Source organism: Chiloscyllium plagiosum, chromosome 28 (genome assembly GCF_004010195.1).
Source record: "Chiloscyllium plagiosum isolate BGI_BamShark_2017 chromosome 28, ASM401019v2, whole genome shotgun sequence".
Classification (NCBI taxonomy): domain Eukaryota; kingdom Metazoa; phylum Chordata; class Chondrichthyes; order Orectolobiformes; family Hemiscylliidae; genus Chiloscyllium; species Chiloscyllium plagiosum.
The window spans coordinates 19,051,006-19,072,004 of NC_057737.1; the positions used below are offsets into that span (position 1 = coordinate 19,051,006).

The following is a 20,999-nucleotide window of genomic DNA, read 5'->3' on the forward strand; positions in this document are numbered from 1 at the left end:
TTCAAGCCGAAAGCTGGAATCACCAGATACCCAGACTAACTTACATGTCGGGAATTCTCAGCATCTGCTTTCTCTCCAGCAGGTGGTAGAATAGGAAGTTGTGTACCAATAAGACAAGATTCAGTCAAAATGATGTGATAATGACTAATAACTCCTGTTTAATCGGCCTTTCACTGTTCACTAGTGAGAATCTCCTCTTGATGTCCAGATTTCTCTTGGAAAATGGTGCTTCCGACACTGAGAAAGGCCTTACCTGACTTTTCATGAGATTCTCTCAATTTTCTCACCATAGCCCACTCATTCAAGAATTCCAAACATCAATTCTGTTACTTTCACCACACATGCTGCCTGACTGAGCGACTGAATATTTCCAGCTTTTTTTTATATTTTAGTTCAATGAGGGTGTTAGTTAACATTAAGGAAACGGGATACCTCTAGGAATATTTATAAGGAATCAATCTCTAATGATAGCATTAATTACAAAAATGAAGCTCAAGTGATAATTGTCACCTAAACCCTAAGATGAGGCAATGGTTTTGCAATCTCTATCTCACTGAAACGTTTTTGTTTTAAATACTGAGAAGCTGAACCCTGGTGGGATCAAAATATAAAAAAAGAACTTTGATTTTAATGACTCTTCAAAAGAGGTTGTTTAGGTCGGTTTATCAGATGCTTTGGAGATTTGCTAAGTAATTCAAAAGGAACAGCTTGGATTTTGTTCATGTAAGCTTAGGATCAGGGTTGACTGTAAATGAAATTGAAAAACATCGAATGGATTACAGGATTCACGTGTACGTGGCTTTCATTCAATTTTTATCAGCCTTTAGAGTCAGGATGTAACCAAATGTTAGATTAAATGACATGCAGGATGCTGCAATCTGAAATAAAAGCAGAAATCGCGTAAAATACCCAACAGGTTAAGCAGCATGAGTGGAGAGAGAAGCAAAGCCAACATTTCAGGGCAATGACCTTTCATCAGATGGTGCTGAAAATCAGCTCTATCGTTTTTATTGGTTTTCTCTCTCCAGCAATATCCCTTTCCGAGTCTCTTGGCTTTGAAGTTAGATTTTATAATCTGGCATTTTTGATTCAGGCCTTTCATGTTACAGTGTCCCAGATGGGAGGTCATGGAGGTCGGACCTTCCTCTGAATTACGTTACTGCCTGCTTGCTTTAATAGATCAGGCAACTGACTCCACAAACCACTTCTCTGGTTGACATGCCTATCATACAAAGCTTTAATAAGAATGCAAATTTACAAAATCTCCTTTCTGCTTTAACTTTTCAAGCTGTGCTAATATTCTCTGGACTTGGGGAAGTGCATGAATCCATTGGCCAGAGTGTCAGGCATCGGGAAATGATATTGTTTCAAAAGCACATCTGCATGGTAATAGGTTTCTGAGCATCTGGCTGGGGTTACCAACTCTGGTTTGACATATTCCTAGAAATCTGATCATGTGATATTGGATCACTGACACTGCTTCGGACTTTCACACCACATGATCAAAACCCACATTGAGGGAAGGCACTCACTGGCCTCAACAAAAAAAAACAAAGCTGCCTGATTCCTCAAATAAAACACAAAACTACACTTAGCACATGAACAGTGTCTCTTCAGTCTTTCTGTCTGCCTTTTCCCCTGTTTACCTCCCCACTTGCTGCTGCATCTGCCCATTCTTCCTCAGTGTGCTCAGCTGCAGGTTTTACCTACAGTATGCCATTTTCACCTGGCGTACCAATGCTGTTGTTATTTCTAATAGCGTCAGAATCCAAACGTGAGTAACTTTTAATCCCCACAGCGTAGGAGCAGGCCATTTGGCCCACTGAGTCCACAATGACCCTCCAAAGAGTATCCCAACCCCCAGACCCATCCCCTACTACCCTATCCCTGTAACCCAGCATTTCTCCATAGCTAATCCATCTAGCCTGCATATCCATGGACTTTATGGGGCAACTTAGTATGGCCAATCCACCTAACCTGCACATCTTTGGACTGTGGGAGGAAACCAGAGCACCCAGAGTCAGGGAGAATGTGCAAACTCCACACAGATAGTCGCCTGAGGGTGGAATTGAAACCAAGTCCCTGGTGCTGGGAGGCAGCAGTGCTAACCACTGTGCAGCCCTTGGTATTGAAACACCCAGCAAACCCTTATTACAGTTCTCTATTATGTACATTTACATTCACAGACGCTTTAGTACCTAGATCTGTACATTAAACTTCCCATTCCAAAAAGCAACATTCTTTAAGTTAAGATAGAATCTGAGACCCATATACCCTCAGGTCACATGCCCACGACCATGTCTCTTGCAAGGCATGCTGACATAATGTGTTTCTTAAAAATATACTGACACACTGAGTATGAGGCATAACACTGCTTTTCTCTTTCTCTCTGCCCGCCCCCCACCTTGCCCCAATGTCTGTTGGCTCTCTCCCCCACCCAGCCCCAGTGTGTGTTGCTGTTTCTCTCTCCCCTCCTCCTCAGTGTGCATACCTCTCTCTCAGTTTGCCTCTTCTTCCAATTATTCTCAAGAGTGCTGGATTTTCATTGGCCCCAGTGCCACCATCACCAACTTGCATTCAAATGGTGCTTTTAACTTTGTAAAAACCTTCAAGGTGCTTAAAACATCGCAATAATGCAATGCTTTCCAAATATTGGGGAGAGAAAAGGTTGGCTCAGTCAACACAGTTTGTTTGCAAGCTATAACTGTGTAAAAGTGAACCATGCATTCGCAGGGTAGGGTGCAGGGGAGAGCTTCCCTTCAGCTCAATTGCCTATTCCAGTAGATCAACAGAGAATCTATATCTGGGGGAGCATGAAGTTTGTGCAATGATGAGGGCTCGGATTGGGGCGAGCAGAAAATAGGAAGTAGCCTGACTTCTGTTAGTAGCATCTGTGGAAGGACATCTACAGTAAGGATTAATGATCGCAAAGCAATTACTGTGAAGTTTATTGAGTGATAATTCCCCATTGATTACCAGGAGTACAACACTATCAGTATATATTACACCCAAAGAAAATTCCTGGAACACTTTACTGTAATGCAGCTTTGATTGTATTGATGTATTTGGAGGTCATTTTAGACTGAGCCCTATGATAGGATGATGTTACTTGGTTATGAGTAGGATCCAATAAATCCCTTGTACCTTCAGAGGAAGTTGCAGTCCCACGAGGTTCAATAGTTTATTCGACCAAGGCCCAGCTGTAATCACTAGACTCTTCGCTCTGTAAATTCCTGCGGTGGTTGTCACGGTAACCGGAGATCCAGGTTGTATATCAACAACTTTTTCACCATCACAAATGGTACCTCCAAACCTCCGGAACAAATCCTGCAAAATATTTAATTTTGCCTTGTGAAACCACGTAGAACACACCATTATTTCCAGTAATTATTTCTCCACGATCCAGAAAATATATTTCTACATATCAAAGTGATCTATTTCTTATCCTCACACTGATTATACATTTCCCTTTCCTTTTTAAATGATTAAACTTTACTCATTTTCCAGTCGTCTGCTAATCAGTTCCTCAGACATTTTATTACTTTAACACACTTTCCTAGTGGAACAGAAGTAGTTAAATGCATCACATATATATTAATCTGTTTTATATATAACTTCCACTTCACAAGCCCTGCTCAAGCAGGGGAAGATTTCAAAGAGAAAAAGGTACGATTGATGTTTAAATACAATCAGGTTTAGGTGTCGCCTCCGGGATATTTTTAGCACGTTTATAAAAACCTCAGCTCCAACACATCAAAGTATTAAAATTATCCACCTAAAGCATACTCACCCACTCAATGTTAAAACTGCTGGATGAATCTTCATGTTTGATTTCAAATTGTTTGTAACCCACATTTTGCCAGGAGGTGGCATTACACTGGGTTTTCTTCTCCAACCACTAAGTTTTAACTAATTAGGCCAATAATAATTTAGCTATAAACATGTACAACTGCAATCTAAAAGCTTGTTCAATCCTTTAGTACACTTCTCCCACCCCTCAGTGGATGGCCTTCATCCTTCCCCATACCCAGAGATCATGGAGTTTGTTCTCTTACCTTGACATCTCAGAAGGAAAAGCCAGTAAAATGTTTGAATGAGACATACTAGTCTGATTGGTCTTATATACTTCCACGTGGAGCTCCAGTACGACCAGTACATTAATTTCCAAAAGATTGCTTTTAAATTGGTTTTCTCATCCAGCATTTATGCATTTGTGGAATCACAGAAATGTTCTGATGCAGAATGAGACCATTCAGTCTATCATTGCACACATCCCAATGCACTGCTGAAGAATTCCTAGTATCCAGTTGAGGCATTCAACTTGCAATTCCTTACACCGTATAGGATTTGACCTCTTGCTTCTTCTTTCTCGCGCTATGGTATTTTTGTAACCCCTTTGTCCTCATACATTCTTGTCTGCCAAGTCCTCCCCACAAACCAGACTTGATCTGAAAACTGCAATTAACTCCGTTTGCTATACCATAGGAGCTTGGTTGGTCCTCTCACCAATACGAGGTTCAGTTGCTGTTTCTACCTTCACCACCCCCCCAACCCACACCAACACTGCGAGAGGCAGCAGCTCTTAAATCCAGCTCTGGCATCAAACACAAAGTAGTTCAGGCAGCTTAATGCAATCACGTTAACTCGGATTGGTGCTGATGTATGGGGGAAATGTGTTGGTTCTTATTCTAGATTGAATCAGCAGCAAGAGCATCAATCAATGGCTGCTTAGATGCCACAGAACAATACATTTTATTATTCAAAACAATGGTTTTCTGAGTTTTTTTTAATGACTGTTTGGAATGAAGTGTTTTGAAACAGCATTGGAGGGCAAGCTTCATTCTCTTAAACATTCTTCATCTAACCCTCAACTTTCCAACTATTGTTTGACCTGAACAACGCAACCCAAGCCCTTCTCACAAAACAGGAAAACCAGGAGACTCCCTTTGTAACACCTGGTGACTGAAGGACTCCATCAGTAGATCTTCCATTGCACACTGTCCCTGTTCCTCCATGCTTGGCTTTGGGATGTCTAGCCTAGCAGAAACTCTAGAACATAGAGCTCAAGGGAGGAGGCAAGAGACGTTTCATACAGTCTGGTCATTGCCTTCATATTAATACACATCTCTGGACAATAAGAAAACAATCTTTCAGCACTGCCTCAGAATCTGTTCCTATACAAAACATTGCAAACTGTACTTTTAGGTTGGAATTCCTCATTACATATTAAGTGTTAACAGGTGTCGACTTCACAAAATGAAGCCTTGAGCACCAGAAAGTTTTACAACATTAAATCTCTATCAACAATAGCTTCAACCAACCTAATTTCAGAATGCATTGAAAAGTTGAAAAAAAAGTCTGGCCAAACTGTTTATTTCGGATAAGGTCTGGCATATATTCTTTAATAGTTTAATAGAAGCAGCAATATGTGCCTGATCTTTATTATGCTCTGCCTGGCTGATCAAGAGTTAAGTCAGTCAGTATCCCTACTGGAAAAAGTGGAATCCTGATGAAAATGTACAATGAACAGTAGAAAAATCAATCATTGTTTAGACACTTACTCACTGCATGAACCAAACAGTATCTTGATGGTGAATAAATCAATACACTGTGTTGAGGTTAATCTCTAGGCTTATTTAAAATGATAAGACTCCTGTAAGTCTAGCTGACCAATTTTAAAACAAACACAGTACTAATTTACTCACTTGTGCATGCCTATGTGAAAATTATGTTTGTCATTGCAAAGTTGATAAAACTAACCTTTTGATTTCTCAGCACCACTGAACCATTAATTAAAAAATAGTTGCCAACAAATTAAAGGAAATGGATAAACATTAACCTCCCACAAACTACTAAACAAATCTTAGCCTATTAACCTTTCTATCTGTGATACTATTTTTAAATGAACAGAGGACTGAATTGCACCATGTGTGAATATGAAGTTTTATAATAGGGTTATGTTTTAAATTGTCTCCTTTAATTCTAGAAAAATGGAATAGTGGAAAACCACATGTGGCTTCCCACTAGTTCTGTCCAATGATGAACCTAATTGACGTAGGTGCATAGGGGATTGTGGCCCTAGGGTCAAGTCCAACTGAAATGTGGAGAAAGTGAAGACTACAGATGCTGGAGATCAGAGACAAAAAATGTGGTGTTGGAAAAGCACAGCCGGTCAGGCAGCATCCCAGGAGCAGGACAGTCGATGTTTCAAGCATAACCTCCTCTACAGTCATGTGATTCCTGATGAAGAGCTTATGCCCAAAATGTCAACTCTCCTGCTCCTCAGATGCTGACTGACCGGCTGTGCTTTTCCACCACCACACTTTTTGACTTCAACTGAAATGTGTCAGATTTAAGACCAGAATACAAAAGGAGATGCAAATATTCTTGCTGCTTGCAGATTTATTGACTGAAGGACCCTGAATTGATGCAGAATGTGAAAGAGAGAGAGACAGACATAGTTAGCCCCAGACAAGAGCAGGAAATAAAGACCAGGCAGAATGTGTTGGAAGCACATGCTCTGGTTGATGACACCAGTGGTAACTTAAGGAAAGTGAAACTTCACCCTGGGATGGCTGGAAGAGAAAGGAGTTGTTGGAGTGGGCCTTCTTGCTGGAAGTCAATTTGGGCAATTTCAGAAAACCAAGGGAAACAAACTTATTTCTCAGTGAAACAGGAAGAAAGGCAGCCTGTTAGAAGCTAAGAGCATGCTGTAAGTAAGATCTAAGCATTACCGTAGCAGGGTTGGTCACTTTATGGGAAATTAAAGGAGGTATCCTTCCTGTATTTTAATGTATTATTTGCCTACCAAGTATTGTTTAATTTGTTATTTTTACAATTACAGTAAGACTTTGAAAATGCAAAATCCTATCGTGTGGTCCATTGAGTTGGACATTAGGAATTGAACTCTCTCTTTAAAAGTATTGAAACTCTGTGGGGACCATAATAGCTTCTGCATTTGTTATTTTGTTTGTTTCTAGTTTCCTCTTTAGTCATTATTTCTTTCCCTTGCTGTCTGAATTCTGTCCATTCTCGTTAAAAAAAATTGTATGCAATACTAGTTTCTAATCTAGTTTTCTTAATATTGGACAATGTTTCACTACATTCCCCGGTTTCACCATATTTGCGTGATCTCCCGATTCTCCTTGGGCCTCCACCAGAAGTGTGCACAAGCCTTTATATATTTTAAAGCAAAAAGTCACGAGATGCACACATTGTTTTAAAAAATGATGTTCCACAAAGGTTTCTTCAAACTCATGTGCCCTGAAGTGACCTGACCCTGCTCAATCACCTCCAGATTCTGAATGCTTATTAAGGACAGGGATGCTGTTCCAGAGAATGGGACATCTTCCATTTCAGATATTCTGGCTGGATTTTAACACCCCAAAATAGGTGTGTTGGGGCCAGGTCAGGAGCTAAAATTCTACCCACCTATTTTGCAATTTAATGGAAGTGGGACCGGTAGCGGCTTAGCAATTTACTCGGTTATAATGAGTCTGGTCTGACCTTAGTTGACCTGTTTAACCATGTGACAGGAAAGCCAGTAGCTGACAGAAGGCGGGGACAGCTTCAGGGAGAAGGTGAGCACCTTTACAAGCCCCCTGCGAGATCAGAGAGTGCTTCTTTTAAGCTAGTCAAGCGAGTTCTGCCAGTTTTTCAGAAGAAGTCATATCATGACTCAAAATATTAATTATTTTTCTCTTTCCACCTGTTGAGTTTCTCCAGCATTTTTCTGTATCTGCTTCTGACAGAATAAAAGCAAAATTCTGTGAATTCTGGCAATGAAGTAGCTCTGCCTTTCATACTGAACTGAATCAGGTCTGCAGACAGACAGGAACCTCCAAAGCAAGTGTGCAGTGGTCCTGTGTGAGGCCATGAGTATCAGGAATACTCCTTCCAGCACCACAAATTGTTTCTGTCCTCCTGACCACTCTTGCATGACCTCCCGGAACCTACTCCTTGTGACTGGTCTGTGAGCATTCCAATAGAGATAGCAAGTACCTTTAATTACCAAGCATTCTCTTCCAGACAACTAATAACCAAGGCCCAGGAACAAAAGCATTCCAAACTTAGGCCATAAGTGAATGTGCTTAGCTTGTTCTGCTGCCTCATCTCAATGTCAGGGAGGACTGAAGGAAGAGTAATTTTCTGCGTTTTTCTACTCAAGGCAAATTGGGTCCAAAGAGAGTTTTAGAATGTGAATGGTATAAAATCTCAGTGAATGCAAAATAGAATCTTAGCATGCTTCCATGCTAAGATACACACACTAATAACTAAGTCATAAGTATCTAAATTAATTCATAAGCATACACTTGTGTAGAACATAGTTACTGCTGAATTAGTATTGAATCATCACCTGAGTAAGTTTACAGGAGATCAATATCAAACAGTTGCTGTTCAGAATACTTCAGGGTAATGCCTGTTTAGCTAAAGCAGATGAATTTTACTTTGGAGACTGCTAATAAGATTGTCTCATGAATCCATAGTAATGGGATAAGGAAACAGTCCAATAACTGTGACAAATCTCAGAAGGCTATTCAATTGTATCCTGTGTGTTATATTACATAGAGGATAGTGATTGCTTCCCATGGTAATTCATTGGATAGAGTGAGGGTGAATTGTATTGGTGAGTTTGAGAGATTTTGGATAAATATCCACCAAAGGAATTGATCAAAAGGTATCATATTTCCTCGACACCCAGGTAAACTACAACTGGCATGTTTGAACCTTGTACTGCTAAATTCCCATGATATTCCTTCCTCTCATTTCTATTCTGTCACTGTCCCAGTATCATGAAGTCTGATTAGAGTTGGAAATTGTGGTATGAAACAATGCTCAAACTACGCAAGGTAGGCAGGTGAATTCACTCAACAAAAGCCACAAAAACGCTCAAGGAAACATAATCACCAGACGGTGACTAATTAGAGAAATGTCACCACTATGAGCAGAATGGTCCGATTCTGCTTGACTTTTGATTATGTTCAAACAGTGGGAATGATCTGAGCTGATTTAATATCCTGTGAAAGAATGTACATTACCTGGACAGACTTCAACGCTCGATCAGCATACAAGATCCCAGCTGATTTATCAAGAACAGCAGATTCTTCTTTTGGAAGGTTTACTGCTGGAAATCTCCTTGAAAGTTCTTCAGATGTGAAACTCTCCATCGGAATCTGGTTGTTGACCAATGTTGACTTCATGGCTTGAAATTCTGGGTTCCCTTCTTTGCCAAGAACCAACAAACCTGTTTGTCTTCAGATAAACAGAAGATTAGTCACATTATAACAGAAGTGTTCATTTGTCTTCTTTACTTGAGCATTAGCCTGGTAATGCCAGTACAACTAAAGCAGAAGTTTCTTGTTCTCCTCTTTGTTTTCAAGAGGATGTTGATGCTTGCTGGTGTACAGTTGCAGGCAACATAGATTCTTGACCCAAGTGTTGACTCTTCATATCGGAGTCTCCATTGTGCGTGCTAATGGAGTTGAAAGGTCAATGATCTTAGCCAGTGATCAAACTGACACTTTCGGGCAAGCTCAGTCCTTGATGAATGAATGATAGATTAATTTCATTAATTTTAATAGAATTTCCCTATTGCAGTAGAGAGATGTTACCCTATGTGAGATCAGCTAGCAGGGGTCACTGGGGATTAAACCTGGGAACCTTTCAGTTGCACTGCATCAACCATTCAATCCTTTAACTAGCTGAGGCATTAGGGGAGTTTTGGGTACATTTGATTTGCTTCCTGTTCTATTCCTCATCCACTCATTTAGTGTGCAGACTGCCTGGAGGATAAAGGGGGGTTGGTATTCTTTCTTGGCAACTTCAACTAAGTCTTCCAGGTGGAATTGCCTGGTTTCACCCTTGGCCTTATTCAGCCCACAAAAGTCCTTGCTGGATAATTTTTTTCTCTCTGGTTCCAGTGGCTTAAGGTGGGAATGCCTGATCACGGAGGAAAGAAAAAATTGTGGAGAGCCCTTTACTGCTCTTTAAAGCAGAGCTGTATTGATAGCAGCTATGAATATTTGTTCAGTACAGCATCCATCAGGGCAGAAGCAGGAAGGCAATAAATCTGAACATATCATAACATCCTGCCTGCTATTCAGTAAAACCAATATTGGCACTGGCTAAGTTTTCTTTGAGAAAGGTTAGCTAACAAGGAGAGAAAGGAATCATATAAGGTGTCAAAACAGAAAAAGCAATTTATGAATGCAATGTGAATGCGGTATGAATTGACTGAAGGAGATAAAAAAATTAGTCAGAATATTTACACCCAAACTCAGTATGAAGATTTTTAAAATTGCATCTATATCTTAATTGATATAATTTGAAGGAGCCGGTGTTGGACTCGGGTGGACAAAGCTAAGAATCACATAACACCAGGTTATAGTCCAACAGGTTTATTCGGAGGCACTAGCTTTTGGAGTGCTGCTTTGTCACAACCACCTGATGAAGGAGCAGCGCTTCGAAAGCTAGTGCCGCCAAATAAACCTGTTGGACTATAACCTGGTGTTATGTGGTTCTTAACTGACATATTGCTATGTAGGACGAGAACATACAACATGGTCTAAAACAGGCAAAATAAGAAATGGTCTGGCATTTTGAGTTTACATTATGATGAGCCCGTAACACAAAACATTTGAGATTGCAGTAACAAATTCATCATATCAGTGCAGAAAACAAGAACTTTAATCCATTGTTGTTTGTCACAGATCCATTTTGGATAAAGAGTTGTTTGCACCTGACAGAGAGATGGAGAGGTCTTCACTGTGGCATGCTTCATTTAGGATTAGATTAGATTAGATTAGATTAGATTAGATTCCCTGCAGTGTGGAAACAGGCCCTTCGGCCCAACAAGTCCACACCAACCCTCCGAAGAGTGACCCACCCAGAACCATTCCCCTACTCCCTAGTAATGCACCTATCACTATGGGCAATTTAGCATGGCCAGTTCACCTGACCTGCACACCTTTGGCCTGTGTGAGGAAACCTGGGGCACCCGGAGGAAACCCACACAGACAAAGGGAGAATGTGCAAATTCCACGCAGACAGTCATTCGAGGCTGGAATCGAACCAGGGTAACCAATCACATTTTAACCACTGAGCCACCATGCCACCCTTTATGACATTCACCAATTGATTCCATTGACACAAGTATTAAATTGAATAAAATTCTATGCACCATCCCCTCCATACTCGCACCTAACCCGAGCCTTGCGGAAATATTTGTGTTGCCACCACTGCCTTTTGCTAACTTTTTCATCTGTCCATCCATCTTACTGCAGTAAAAGATTGCTCGATAATTAACAGCCACCTACAACATGAGTCAAGCTTTAATTAAACTTAGCCCATTTAAAATGTTCCTATGAGGGTTATGGACACTCATCACTGACATCAAAGAAAAATGTCCACAAAAATTTAGCCATCATGTTAGCAAGAATTTCATCTTTCTTTCCTGCATTTTCTATAAGGAATCTTGAACATCTAGCAACCACAATATTATTCGTAACCAATCACATTGTCGTCTACGAGAAAATATCAAACTAGAAAGAAAAAGGCACCAAATTTAAAATTTACACAGTGGAATAAATTATTTGGCCTTAAATGGGATAAAGCTAGAAATAGAAATATCATAAATAGACTTATGATGTACATTTTAATTATCTTAAGAGAGGAATGTGACCTTTCATGATTATAAAATTAAGCTTCCATGGCCACCAAGGCTGTACAGCAGTCAGGACAATATTAAAAGCCCAGTTACAGCTTATTCAACCCGGCGTACCTTTTTCAATGGGGAGAAGTTTAATGAAGATTAAAATCCCACCACAACAGTCTAAAAGGATTCAAATCCCACCACTACTGAACGACCTGGACTGAGTCAACGTTGGGAAGATGTTTCCAATGGTAGGAAAGTCTAGGACCCGACGGCACAGCCTTAAAGCAATTGGAGGATCTCTTAGAATGGAGAGAGATAAGGGAAAACTTCTTCAGCCAGAGAGTGGTGAATCTATGGAATTCATTTCCACAGAAGGCTGTGGTAGCCAAGTCATTGAGTATACCTAAAACAGAGATATATAGGTTTTTTAGATTACTTACAGTGTGGAAACAGGCCCTTCGGCCCAACAAGTCTACACTGCCCCGCCGAAGTGCAACCCACCCATACCCCTACATCTACCACTTACCTAACACTACGGGCAATTTAGCATGGCCAATTCACCTGACCTGCACATCTTTGGACTGTGGGAGGAAACCGGAGCACCCGGAGGAAACCCACGCAGACACGGGGAGAATATGCAAACTCCACACAGTCGCCTGAGGCGGGAATTGAACCCGGGTCTCTGGCGCTGTGAGGCAGCAGTGCTAACCACTGTGCCACCGTGCTGCCCACGGTGATTGTCAAGGGTTACAGGGAGAAGGCAGGAGTATGGAATTGAGAAATTTATCAGCCATGATTGAATGGCAGAGCAGACTCAATGGGCTGAATGACCTAATTTCTGCTCCTTTGTCTTATGGTCACTAAGTGGAATTTAATGTTAATTAATATATCTGGACTTCAAAGATAGTTGCAGTAATGGTGACCAATTATTATTTGTCATTAAAAACCCATCTGGTTCACTTAACATCCTTTACAGTGTTGGATGACCAGCCATGCTCATATTGACTAGCCTACTCCTGTTTCTATTTTCTATGTTTCAGAAGGGATTCTGCCATTATCATCTTGTCTGAAAATTGGACATAAAAACAGAAAATGCTGGGGTGGTTCTGTCAGAGGGTCACTGATTAGAACCCTCTTTTTCTACGTACTGCAAGCCCTGCTCAACATATCCAGCATTGTCTTATGTCCATTCTAAAATCTGCTGCCCAGATTAGGCACGATGTGACAAAGGTGGACAAATTACTGCTTTACGTAGGTTTAGTTTAATTTCTTGGCTTTTGTCTGTGTTGTCAATTGTAAAGCCCAGGGTCCCATGTGTGTTATTAAGTGCTTTGTCAATTGATTCTACTATCTTCAAAGATTTCCACTGAAGCTCCCTTGGGTCTCTCTTATCTTACACCTCCTTTATATTTGTATATTTAAGATGTACTTTCTTCCCTTGATCGTGCTACCACGGTGGCCCAGTGGTTAGCACTGCTACCTCACAGCACCAGTGACCCAGGTTCGACTCCAGCCTCAGGTGACTGTCTGTGTGGAGTTTGCACATTCTCCCCATGTCTGCATGGGTTTCCTCTGGGTGCTCTGATTTCCTCCCACAGACCAAAGATGTGCAGGTCAGGTGAATTGGTCATGCTAAAGTTGCCCATAGTATTATGTTCATTAGTCACAGGGAAATGGGTCTGGGTGGGTTACTCGTCGGTGTGGACTTGTTGGGCCAAAGGGCCTGTTTCCACACTGTAGGGAATCTAATCTAATCTAATCAACATTACCTCAAACTTCTCAGCACTGACTTTCACATGTCATGGTCACACACATGTTACCTATCTAACCGCCCTTGATGTCTATTTTCCTCAGAGTACCTTTAAGAGACATGGATAAGATAAATAGACAAGGTCTTTCCCATGGAGAAGGGGAGTCCAGAACTTAAGGTGAGAGGAGAAAGATTTAAAAGGGACCGAAAGGGCAAATTTTGCCACACAGAGGGTGGTGCATGCATGGAAAGAGCTTCCAGAGGAAGTGGTTTTAAAAGGCGTCTGGAAGGGTATATGAGTAGGAAGGGTTCAGAGAGATATGGGCCAAATGTTGTCAAATGGAACCAGATTAATTTAGGATATCTGGTCAGTATGAACGAGTTGGAGCAGGGGGTCTGTTTCCGTGCTGTACATCTCCATGACTCTCTATGACTTTATGTCACCTCTTTGACTTTAAACTTGAGAGTCGGGGGTGGGGAAGGGAAAGCAACAGCAAGTATGGAGTCAAGTAGGAAGATAAGCAGCAGGTTAGCATGCGTGCAGGGTTTAAGTTCAAGGCAGACTAGGAATGAAGTAAAAAGGAAGGATAACTTAGGACATATTACTGGAGATGATGGAAATCATGAGTATAAGAAAATTAGCATTAAGGTGCTTTACCTGAATGCTCGTAGTATTTGTAACAATAGATTAATTAACAGCACAAATCATCCTGAATGATTATGATGTGGTAGGCATCACAGAGACGTGGTTGCAGAGGGTTCAGGACTGGCACTTAAACATCCAAGGATTTACAACTTATCGAAAAGACAGGGAGGTGGACAGAGGGGGCATGTTGCCTTGTTAGTTAAGAATGAAATTAAATCTATGGCACTGAATGACATAGGGTCAGATGATGTGGAGTCTGGGTGGGTGGAGTTGAGGAACCACAAAGGCAAAAAAACCATAGTGGGAGTTATGTACAAACCTCCCAGCAGTGGTCAGGACCAGGGGCGCAAGATGTACCAGGAAATAAATAGGGCATGTCAGAAGGACAAGGTCATGATGATCGTGGGAAACTTCAATATCCAAATGGACTGGGGTGAATTATGTTGCTGGTGGATCCAAAAAAAAGGAATTCATGGAATGCTTACAGAATGGCTTTTTGGAACAGCTGGTGATGGAGGCCACAAGGGAGCAGTTTATTCTGGACTTAGTGCTATGTAATGAGCCAGACTTGATAAAAGATCTTTAAGTAAGGGAATACTTTGGAGGCAGCAATCATAATATGGTAGAGTTCAGTCTGCAATTTGAAAGAGAGAAGGCAAAATTGGATGAAATGGTGTTATAGATAAATAAAGGTAATTACAGGCGCATGAGAGAGGAAAATCAACTGGAAGCAGAGCCTAGCGGGGAAGACAGTAGAGCAACAATGGCAGGAGTTCTGGGTGTAATTGAGGACAAAGTACAGAGGTTCATCCCAAAGAAAAGAAAAATTATTGGGGGGGTGGGGGGTGGGGAGTGGAATTAGACAGCCATGGCTGACAAAGGAAGTCAGGAACTGTATCATAGAAAGAGAGAGAGTCTATAAAGTGGCTGAGAGCACTGGGAAACCAGAAGATTGGGAAGACTACAAAAACAAACAGAGGATAACAAAGAGAGAAATAACGAAGGAGAGGATCAGTAATATTAGAAATTATAGTAAAAGTTTCTTTGAATGCATTAAAAACAAACGAGAGGCAAAAGTAGAAATTGGGCCGCTCCAAATTGATGCAGGAAAGCACATGATGGGAGTTAAGGAAATAGCTGAAGAACTTAATAAATACTTTGTGTCAGTCTTCACAGGGGAAGACATGAGTAGTATTCCAACAATTAAAGAGAGTCAAGGGGCAGAGTTGAGTATTTGTGGCCATTACAAAGGAGAAAGTACTAGAAAAGCTAAAAGGTCTAAAAATTGACAAATCTCCTGGCTTGGATGGGCTACATCCTAGAGTTCTGAGGGAGGTGGCTGAAGAAATAGCGGAGGCCTTGGTTGTAATCTTTCAAAAATCACTGGAGTCAGGGAAAGTCCCAGATGATTGGAAAGTCACTGTTGTAACCCCCTTGTTCAAGAAAGGATCAAGACAAAAGATGGAAAATTATAGGCCGATTAACCTAACCTCAGTTGTAGGTAAAATTCTAGAATCCATTGTTAAGGATGAGATTTGTAAATTCTTCGAAGTGCAGGGTCGGATTAGAACAAGTCAGTATGGATTTCATAATGGAGGTCATGCCTGTTAGAATTCTTTGAAGAGGTAACAAGTAGGTTAGACCAGGGAAACCCAGTCGATGTTATCTACCTAGATTTCCAAAAGACCTTTGATAAGGTGCCTCACAGGAGGCTGCTGAGTAAGGTGAGGGCCCATGGTGTACGAGATGAGTGACTGGCATGAATTGAGGATTGGCTGTCTGACAGAAGGCAGAGAGTTGGGATAAAAGGTTCTTTTTCAGAATGGCAGCTAGTGACAAGTTGTGTCTCGCAGGGTTCAGTGTTGGGGCTACAGCTGATCACTTTATATATTAGTGAGCTGGATGAGGGGACTGAGAGCATTCTGGCAAAGTTTGCTGATGATACAAAGTTGGGCCAACTGAGGAGGTGGGGAGGCTCCAGAAAGATTTAGACAGTTTAGGAGAGTGGTCCAAGAAATAACTGATGAAATTCAACATGAGAAAATGCGAGGTCTTGCACTTTGGAAACAGGAATACAGGCATGGACTATTTTCTAAATGGTGAGAAAATTCATAAAGTCAAAGTACAAAGGGATCTGGGAGTGCTAGTCCAGGATTCACTGAAGGTTGACTTGCAGGTTGAGTTTGTGGTTAAGAAAGCAAATGTAATGTTGTCATTTATCTCAAGAGGGTTGGAATGTAAATGCAGCGATGTGCTACTGAGACTTTATAAAGCTCTAGTTAAGCCCCATTTGGAGTAGTGTGTCCAGTTCTGGGCCCCACACCTCAGGAAGAGCATACTGGCACTGGAGCGTGTCCAGCGGACATTCACATGGATGATCCCTAGAATGGTAGAGCTAACGTATGATGAACAGCCAAGGGTCCTGGGATTGTATTCATTCGGGTTTAGAAGGTTGAGGGGAGATCTAATAGAAACTTACAAGATAATGCATGGCCTAGAAAGGGTGGATGCCGGGAATTTGTCTCCCTTAGGCGGGCAGACTAGGACCCATGGGCACAGCCTTAGAATTAGAGGGGCTCTGTTTAGAATGGAAATGAGGAGACATTTCTTCAGTCAGAGAGTGGTGGGCCTGCAGAATTCATTGCCACGGAGCGCAGTGGAGGCCGGGATGTTAAATATCTTTAAGGCAAAGATTGATAAATTCTTGATCTCGCAGGGAATTAAGCACAATGGCAGAGTGCAGGGAAGTGGTGTTGAAATGTCCATCAGACATGATTGAATGACGTAGTGGATTCATGGGCCGAATGGCCTTACTTCCACTCCTATTGTCTTATGGTCTCCTCTCTGACTCTAATTGACTTCACTAGATAGGAAATGGACCATGGTGTGCAATAGACACCTGAGCTGCCAACCAGGTTTTTATGTCCAGAATTAATTACATTAACATCTACCTAGTACCTTATAAATACATCATAAACCTGTAACCAATGATACCTCCCCAACCTTAACTTCAATGAGCCCTATGTCTTTTTGTGAGCAGGTAACATATTGGGAGGTGAAGTATAATGTGGAGAAATGCAAGGGTATCCACTTTAATAAAAAATACCAGAAATGTACAGCATTTCTTAAACAGTAAGAGGTTCAGAAATGCTGTACTTCAAAAAGACTTGGTGCCGTTGTTCATGAATCACTGAAAATTACAGGAGTCCGACAAGCAATGAAGATGATAAATGCCATGTGGCCTTTTGTTACAAGAGGAACCTTTGGTGAAACTACATCTGGAAAACTATGTACTGTCTTGGCCTCTGCAACAAAGGCTCAACAGGCTAATCTCTGTCATGGGGGGCATTGTCCTATGAGCATAACTTAAATAAAGTAACCCATATTCTCTGGCGATTAGAAGAATGAGTGGCATTGTTATTCAAACGTGCTAAATGGGCTCAAAGGGGGAATGTACAAGTATGTTTCCACTGGTTGGCTGAGTGGGGTTGGGAGGTGAGAGGAGGGAGGGGCAAGAAAAATGATATCAAACCAGTCTTATAATAAGGGTCAGTCCATATAGGATGGAGATGAGAAGGAGCTTTTTTTTTAAATTCAGAGGGTGGTGGACATTTGGTATTCTCTGCCTCAGAGGGCTGTGGACTCTTAGTCATTTAGTTTGTTCAGGATGAGATTTATATATTTCTCTATATTAAAACCATCAAAGGTGTAGTGCAGGAAAATGCTGTTGAAGTAGAAAATCACCTCATTGAATGTGGAGAGGTTCAAAGGTCTGGAAGCCAACACATTTCTTATGTTCTTTCACTGCCCCCTGGAAAACATCAGATCTCACTCAAATGATATCATTGCTAACTGAGCCAACAATAACTGCCTTCTCTGGTAATCTGCACCACCTGTCCACTATTTCATCCCCAAAACTTCATGGAGTGTCTGTCATGGTTTATCAACGTTTCCAATGCTCTACTGAAACATGGCTGCTATTGTCTCTTGTATACTTGAACAGATACCGTCAGCTTTGAAAAGAATCACCTGACAAGATGTCCAGGGCAGGAAAGGCTCAAAATGGATGTGGAGCCAAAAGGAGGGAAATTCTCTCCACTTGATCCAGAAGAAAAAAACTTTAAAAACAAAACTTATCAATCACTTACCTGAGTCATCATCAGGGCCCTTGGTTAAAATGACATGTGCATTTAAAATAGATCCCTCAATTCATGGGCCAGATAGCCTGGTCCTTTCCTCATTATATTGGTGAACCGGATGGTTTTTACAACACATGATGGCAGTTTTACAGTCATCCTTACTGAAACTATCTTTAAGTTCCTGATTGAATTCACTGAACTTAAATTCCACCAGCTGCTATGGACAGAGCAGAGCTAATAACCCTAGAACATTAACCTTGGTTTACGGATTACTAGCTCGGTGGCATTACCATTAAATCACAATCTTCCACTCACAAACACACGTCTCCTAACCAGCATAAAATGTATATTGGTCTCAATATCTGAGGCACTCACTTCAACCTACAGTTGATTAATATAGCATTGTAGAACTAGGGGAAGGGGATAGGTATACCAATACTTAGAAAGAAACATTGGGCAGAGACTATGCTGGCAGTTCCTGTGATTTTGACTAATGTCCCTTTATTTGGGAGTCTGAAACTGTTTAATGAATGCAATTCAAAGCAAGTCAAAATTCTGTTAAGAGTATTACTTTTCTGTGGTGTACAATGAATAATGCAGCCCCGACTGAAACTGTAGAAATCCTACAAACACAATTACTGAAGATAAGTACTGAACAGTGAGATAGCAGGCAAACTTAATTAACCAGGGGAATTGAACAATACTGGTGGTGTAGCTGCATAATTAGAAAACATGGGGTTTATTTTGTAGGTCCCTTGCAATACCAGCTGCCATTACAGGATGTATTTCTCTGGAATCAATGAGCATCTACCTACTCCTGTGAGATAACATGGTGTCCATGAGAAATTTATTTCTGGTCTGTTGCATGTCAGGCAGCCTTGGGTGTTTGTGACTGCAAGTTGAACTGTTCTGAGCTTTTTAAAAAATGAAACCCCAATTTGTTGAAAACTCACGAAATATACTCTCAAAATACATTAAAAAGCTATTTAAGTGGGCATTCAAAGGGTTTTACCCACTTAAATTTTAGCCTCAGTTGTTAACATGAAAGAAATATATTCACGAGAAACTCACATTCTGGTACATGATTAATATTTTCAACAGAGAATTTAATAGAACGTGAACAATTACTACTTTCTACAGGGTGAACAATAGTGATTTAAGTAATGCATCAAGCAGAAAGTGAATAAATTTATTGTTTCCAGTCTGATGTAGCCTATTTAAAATTAAAAAAATAAATTTACAGCTAACATACAAATTTTAAAAATGTTAAAGGCTGTTGGCTGAAAAGAATGAGTTTTCCATTCTTATTTTACAGAAACACTTACTCATCAATATTCAGATTGGCTACATGGTATAATATGGTGCAATATAGAAATAAACAAAAAAAGCACAAATAGAACACCTAGGATTAACTCAGAAACTTACTGAGCAATAGTATGTGACTCAGTTGGTTTGACTAGAACCTACTCCAAATTAGTATGATCTGCATTCTTCAGAGGAAAAGGAGCTAACTTCTAAATTGCTCAAAACATAATTGAATAAAGGAATGTGAATCATAGGACTATATTTGCCCGGACTAGAGAACATATTTTCCAACAACAAGCATTGTGAAATGATTGAAGGAGAAAATCTATTATATTTTTATATTTCAATGCAGAATTTCTTGCCAAAACCCCAGAAGGGTAATGTTTCTGTAAGGTTAAAACCACTTGTGCAGCCACTTCTTGCTGTGCATATGTGGTTGGTGTCTGATTTGCCCTATATTAACAGTTAGCCTCACCAATAAGCCTACCTCAAAATTCAGATAGTCCAATTTTGATTTTTGCCATGTTTATATTGCATCATGTTTTTGTTCAATGATGCCATCTCACTGTGAACAAAATTGATAATGCCTTTGCTTCCAGTGAACTGGGATCCTCAGGTTGACTTTTTTAAATTTATTATGTGTTTCAAAAATCACACAAAGTTTAGGCTGCAGTGAACACATTAGCACAGTTTTGAGAAGGGAGGATCTATGACTATTCTTCTGATCCATACATACATTCACTTCATTCATTCAAAGTAATTTCAATTAAGTACATCCATACAGGAGGTTTGGCAAGATAGTGAATTTGCATTTGTAACAATAGTCACTACACTCCAAATATCATTTTGTTTTAATGTTAACTACTTTGAGAAGTAATAAATTTGAAGTACAGAAGGACTGTCTATTAATAGTTCACAGCTGATTCCATTACAATTATGATCTTATTTAAACATCAGTGAAAACTATATGTACAAAGTCCAACTGATGCGTTATTGTCATTTGAGTAGAGGGCGTGACCCACTCCTTGTTTCTTGTATTCATTTACATGTCTATGGCGCATCTATGTCCTTCCTAGTCCTTCTACACTAAGAAAGACCAAAACATACCAGGATACATTTCAAAAACTAGAACTGCAAATAAATCCATCTAGCCATGTGCACAGCAACTGCTACGGTCAAGTACAGGATTGCTCCATTTTTAGACCTGACACAAGCAATTTCTATGCTGGTTTACTGTTTTTATGGCTGAGGACAGAACTGTGGACTTTAAGGAGACAAGGAGTTCTAACTGCAAAGTAAATTTAGGTTGTAACATTTTCCTCATTCCAACTAAAGAAAACTACAAACTGAAGTCATTAACCTGTAGATCAGCAACCCTGGGGTGCAATCCTGCAAAGCTTCACGTGATAAACAGTAAAAGGGGGAATTTGTATTTAATACTTTAAAAATGAACAAAGTCACAAATCCCACAGACACAGAACAAGTCAAAAATTAAGGCTATAGACA

General features: G+C 40.5%; 1 protein-coding gene across 2 annotated transcripts in view; it reads right to left on the reverse strand.

Annotated features, from left to right (window-relative positions):
* pipox (pipecolic acid oxidase) overlaps positions 1-20,999 on the reverse strand; it is a 57,434-nt gene that overhangs the window by 21,295 nt on the left and 15,140 nt on the right. For both annotated transcript variants that reach the window (XM_043718456.1, XM_043718457.1), the window contains exons 3-4: positions 9,039-9,252; positions 3,145-3,327 (exon numbers count right to left, since the gene is read on the reverse strand). In XM_043718456.1, the coding sequence (XP_043574391.1) occupies positions 3,145-3,327; positions 9,039-9,252 (397 nt within the window). The remainder of the gene's footprint in view (positions 1-3,144; positions 3,328-9,038; positions 9,253-20,999) is intronic.